The sequence below is a fragment of the Tachysurus vachellii genome, chromosome 2, assembly GCF_030014155.1.
Source record: "Tachysurus vachellii isolate PV-2020 chromosome 2, HZAU_Pvac_v1, whole genome shotgun sequence".
NCBI classification, from domain to species: domain Eukaryota; kingdom Metazoa; phylum Chordata; class Actinopteri; order Siluriformes; family Bagridae; genus Tachysurus; species Tachysurus vachellii.
Genome location: NC_083461.1, coordinates 39,808,461 through 39,813,460, shown reverse-complemented (window position 1 = coordinate 39,813,460; position 5,000 = coordinate 39,808,461). Strand labels below are relative to the sequence as shown.

General features: G+C 43.0%; 1 protein-coding gene across 2 annotated transcripts in view; it reads right to left on the bottom strand.

Annotated features, from left to right (window-relative positions):
• The window catches only part of mtus1b (microtubule associated tumor suppressor 1b), a 29,471-nt gene that overhangs the window by 19,933 nt on the left and 4,538 nt on the right, over positions 1–5,000 (bottom strand). The window contains exons 1-2 of one of the 2 annotated variants that reach the window (XM_060864677.1): positions 4,753–4,952; positions 491–2,284 (exon numbers count right to left, since the gene is read on the bottom strand). In XM_060864677.1, the coding sequence (XP_060720660.1) occupies positions 491–2,107 (1,617 nt within the window). In that variant the 5' untranslated portion in view covers positions 2,108–2,284; positions 4,753–4,952. Of the gene's footprint in view, positions 1–490; positions 2,285–4,752; positions 4,953–5,000 lie in introns of those variants that run through there. The other variant, XM_060864676.1, reaches the window with a different exon arrangement.

Genomic DNA, 5,000 nt, shown 5'->3' with positions numbered 1-5,000 from the left:
ACTTCACCTTCTTAGAATATTTTTGGGCAATGGGAGGAAACTGAAGAACCCAGAAGAAACTCAGAGACAGAGAGAAGATAGGAACTCCACACAAACTGGGAATCTGGAGCTGGCTGGCAGTCCTACCCTCTACACCAACTCCTACCCTCTACACCAACTCCTACCCTCTACACCAACTCCTAGCCTCTGCACCAATTCCTAGCCTCTGCACCAACCCCTACCCTCTACACCAACTCCTACCCTCTGCACCAACTCCTACCCTCTGCACCAACTCCTACCCTCTACACCAACTCCTACCCTCTGCACCAACTCCTACCCTCTGCACCAACTCCTACCCTCTGCACCAACTCCTACCCTCTGCACCAACTCCTACCCTCTACACCAACTCCTACCCTCTGCACCAACTCCTACCCTCTACACCAACTCCTACCCTCTACACCAACTCCTACCCTCCTAGGCAATTAGGCGACAAAAAAACTGAAGCACTTACCTGGTCAACATCTCCATCTCTGGTATTCTCCTTTACTACCACTTCATCTTTGTGACTGTCTCGCTCGTCTCTCAGAGTTTCAAAGGCCATCAAACTTGCAGTCTGCACATGGCTGTCGTTTGTGACCATCTTTGACCCCAGGAAGTCTGGTGGTTGTTTTTTGTCCATCTGCGGCCATGTAGATTTGCTGTCAGAATCTGAAATTCTTAGGAGGGTGGATGTTCTTGCCTGAGTAGAGGATGCACGTTTCTTGACTACATCATGACTTTGCTCTTTCCTATTGGCAGCTCTGCTTCTTGGCTGTGATTGGCTGTGATCAGGATTCGCTGGTCTTGAAGCAGAAGAAGCCCTCGAGATGACTTTAGGCTTGATGTCCTTCAGATTAGGTCCAGAAAACCGTTTTACCTCCATTTTGTTTGATTTGGATTTAGGAGGGTCCACAGGAGACCTGGTTTGAGAAAGATCCAGAGGATCATTGGCATTCATTGGGAGGTTTCTTTTTGGACATGTAGAATCAGCGATGTTCTGGATGGTTGTAGATGGATGAGCAGCTTTGGAAACCAAATTTGACATTGTCTGATTGATTAATTCTGCAGGTGGTTGAGATGGAGATTTCTCAGTAAAAAGATCAGTATTTGTCTGCACATCCTCCTGGTGGATTTTGCTCAAAAGATCCACACTGAGTCTCTTGGCTGAGGTTTGAATCTGGTTCTCCTCATTGTTAAACTCCAGTGACTCCTGAAGTGCCTCCTGACTCACAGGTTCCACATCAAGTCTCCTGTTTGAACAATGCATCTGGCCTACGTCTTCGGTAGGATCCTCTGAATCCTGAAATGCCTCCAGATGAACCTCATTAACAAAGTCCACACTGGTCCTTGAGGTAGAGCTGCACATGTAGCCCACCTCATGTGGATAATCCTCTGAATCCTGAAAGGTCTGGTGGATCTCACTCACAAAGCCCACACAGGGCCTCATAGCTGAGTTGGACATCTGGCCTACGTCTTCAGGAGGATCCTCTGAATCCTGAAACACCTCCTGATGGAGATGAGAAACAGGGCCCACACAGTCTTTTTTGAACATCTGGACTTTCTCAGGTTCACTTTGCTTCTTCATTACTACATCAACAGACCTCAGAGACAGAAAAGAATCCTCGTCTTCATCCTCACCATCCTCATTCCCAGTGAACAGCTGTGTTTCTGTAGCTGAAGAGTCATCCGAGCCTCTTCTTACTTGTTGTCCATCAACAGCAGCAGCATTGCTGAAGACGTTGTCAAGATTTTGATTTTGAATTGTTGTGACTTTATCTTTATCATCACATTCAGCATACCAGCCTTCTTCATTGGCATCTAAGTAAACAGAAACCGAGTTGTCGTTGTCGTCGGGTCTATAATCCGGGCTCTGGATCCCTGAGTCATCTTCGCTAGCGGCTGCTTTGCTTCCCATAATGCCTTCTGGCATTTCCACATCCATGCTACTAAGACTATACGTGGAGTCCGGTGATGATGATGATGATGAGGAGGATTTGAGGAAATCGTTGTTCTGTAACTGTAGACACATGCTTTGGTGGACCCCATCTTGGGGCTTCAAGGTTAGAGCAGATGGAGGAAGCTCACTCATGTTTCCACTCAACAATACCAGTCAGAGATTAGCCAGCTAGCACTGCCACATGTCCAGTAGTCCCTCTGGTCACAGCACGCTTGAATAAAACCCACTTGAGGGATGATTCTAAAAAATCATAGCATTTCAGCATTTGCTCCAATCCCATTATCTCACATCTGGTCCTTAAAAAGGAACCTAGTAAAAGGAAAAGAAAGCAGTTTATTATCTCCAAGATAGAATGATCAGATAGATTTATATTCATATTCCTTAGATTTATACAATATTAATAAGGGCTTTTGCTAGTTTCTGGTTTCTGGTAAATTATAGGTCTAAAAGGTGCAGATGAATGTAATTATAGGTGGAGCTTCTGAAGGCAGTTTGATACGTTTGATATCCAACAGACAAAAGACTAAAATGACCAATAAATCACAAAGAATCAATAAAAGTTATTAGAAGAACCAATCACTGAATGGCCAAATCATTAATACAAGCCAAAAGAACTGAATCGCTAAAAGGAGTCAAAAGAATCATTATTGTACTCACTAAAGTTCATTCATTCATTCATTCATCTTCTACCACTTATCCGAACTACCTCGGGTCACGGGCAGCCTGTGCCTATCTCAGGCGTCATCGGGCATCAAGGCAGGATACACCCTGGACGGAGTGCCAACCCATCACAGGGCACACACACACACTCTCTCATTCACTCACGCACTCACACACTACAGACAATTTTCCAGAGATGCCAATCAACCTACCATGCATGTCTTTGGACCGGGGGAGGAAACCGGAGTACCCGGAGGAAACCCCCGAGGCACAGGGAGAACATGCAAACTCCACACACACAAGGTGGAGGCAGGAATCGAACCCCGACCCTGGAGGTGTGAGGAGAACGTGCTAACTAAAGTGAGCTATAAGAGTCAAATATCTTACTTGAGACAAAAAGTCCAGTTATTAGTTGTCCAAAAGAATTAAATCATGTGTGAGTCTAATGAATCAAGCCAAAAAAAGTAATGTAAGGTAGAAAAAATATATAATTACTAACGTGAAGCAAAATAATCAGATCAGTGTAAAAAGTTAAGATTCTTGTCACTGAAGTGAAAATGATTAAATCCTTAAAGTGAGTCAAATGAATTGAATTTCTTTGTCTAAAGAATCAAATCTTTAATGTGAGTCAAAATATTTGAATCACTACAGTAAGCCAATGAAAACTGGAAAAAGTCTAAGTGTGTGTGTGTGTGTGTGTGTGGGTGGGTGTGTGTATTTCTGCCCTCTACTGGTAGTCCTCAGTAGTCATATTTTTCCTGGCCTTAAACACACACGATGAAGGCCACGCCTCTCAACACACCTGTCCATCAAACCGCTCCAGCTAATGTGGGTCAGAACAAAGCTATTTAAAGGTGCGCCAGTTTTATCTGAATAACCAGAGCAGAATTTCTCTGTCTCGTGCCTGAAACAGAAGCTTGACCTTGTGGGTTAGATGATGCCTTCATACAAATGTTTGGCCCTAAGAAAAAGACAGGTGTTACAATTGGGAGGACGGTGATGTGTAAATATTTGAGCAGTCTCTGCTGTGAGATGATCCAGAAGCTCACGGCGATGTCTGGGAAGTCAAAACTGTGCAGCGGTGATTTAAACACTACTGAATGTTTGGCACAGTGACAAGTGAAACTAATACACAGATCATTTCTGTAGTTTCAGCTCATTCAGTGTAAAAACCTGCGTAATCATTGATACAGATTAAAATGTTCTGTAAGGTGTTTATTTAACATTTACAGAAGCAGCAGTCTGTAGTGTCAGAGCTTCAGTCAGAGCTCAAACTGTAACTTTAAGATTTCCCTCACCATCAGGTTGCTTTATGCTTTTCTCTTTCTCCGTGACATATTAACGTCAATAGAGGAAGAGAGGAAAAGAGGCTGGTGATGGAAAGCACTTAAGTAGCAAATGGGAATTGTTATAAGTTTGATTATAAATTATACATGAATAGAATCAGGGGGTCATGGTGGCTTAGTGTTTAGCACGTTCACCTCACACCTCCAGGGTTGAGGGTTCGATTCCCACCTCCACCTTGTGTGTGTGGAGTTTACATGTTCTCCCAGTGCCTCGGGGGTTTCCTCCGGGTACTCCGGTTTCCTCCCCCGGTCCAAAGACATGCATGGTAGGTTGATTGGCATCTCTGGAAAATTGTCTGTAGTGTGTGAGTGTGTGAGTGAATGAGAGTGTGTGTGTGTGTGTGCCCTGTGATGGGTTGGCACTCCGTCCAGGGTGTATCCTGCCTTGATGCCCGATGACGCCTGAGATAGGCACAGGCTCCCCGTGACCCGAGGTAGTTCAGATAAGCGGTAGAAGATGAGTGAGTGAGTGAATAGAATCACTTACTGAGCCGAATGAATCGATCACTTACGTTAGATTAGTGAATCCAATAACAAGGTGAGCCAAAAGTATTGAAAAGAATCAAATCATTTGTAAGCCAAAAGTACTAACAATAATAATAAAATCACTTATTAGATAAAGATAACTGATGTGAGCCAAAAAATACGAAACCATTAAGGAGCCTAAAGTAGTGACTCAATTAGATGAATCAAAACAATCAATTTCTTAATGTATAATAGAAAAATCAAATAACGTGGGTTATAATGTGAGGCTTAAAGTCACAACCTGACCTCTGATTGTTGCACTGAAGACTCCTTTTATAAATGTTAAGTCCTCATGGGTTCCTTACAGATGAATCGCTCCGAGTCAAAAGAATCAAATCACTAATGTTAGACTGATATAATCACAAAGTAAAATCAGAATCTACTATTAATGTGAATCAAAAGAATCAAATTCTGATGTGAATCAAAAGAATCACATTCAGATGTGAATCAAAAGAATCAAATTCTGATGTGAATCAAAAAATAATTCAATATAA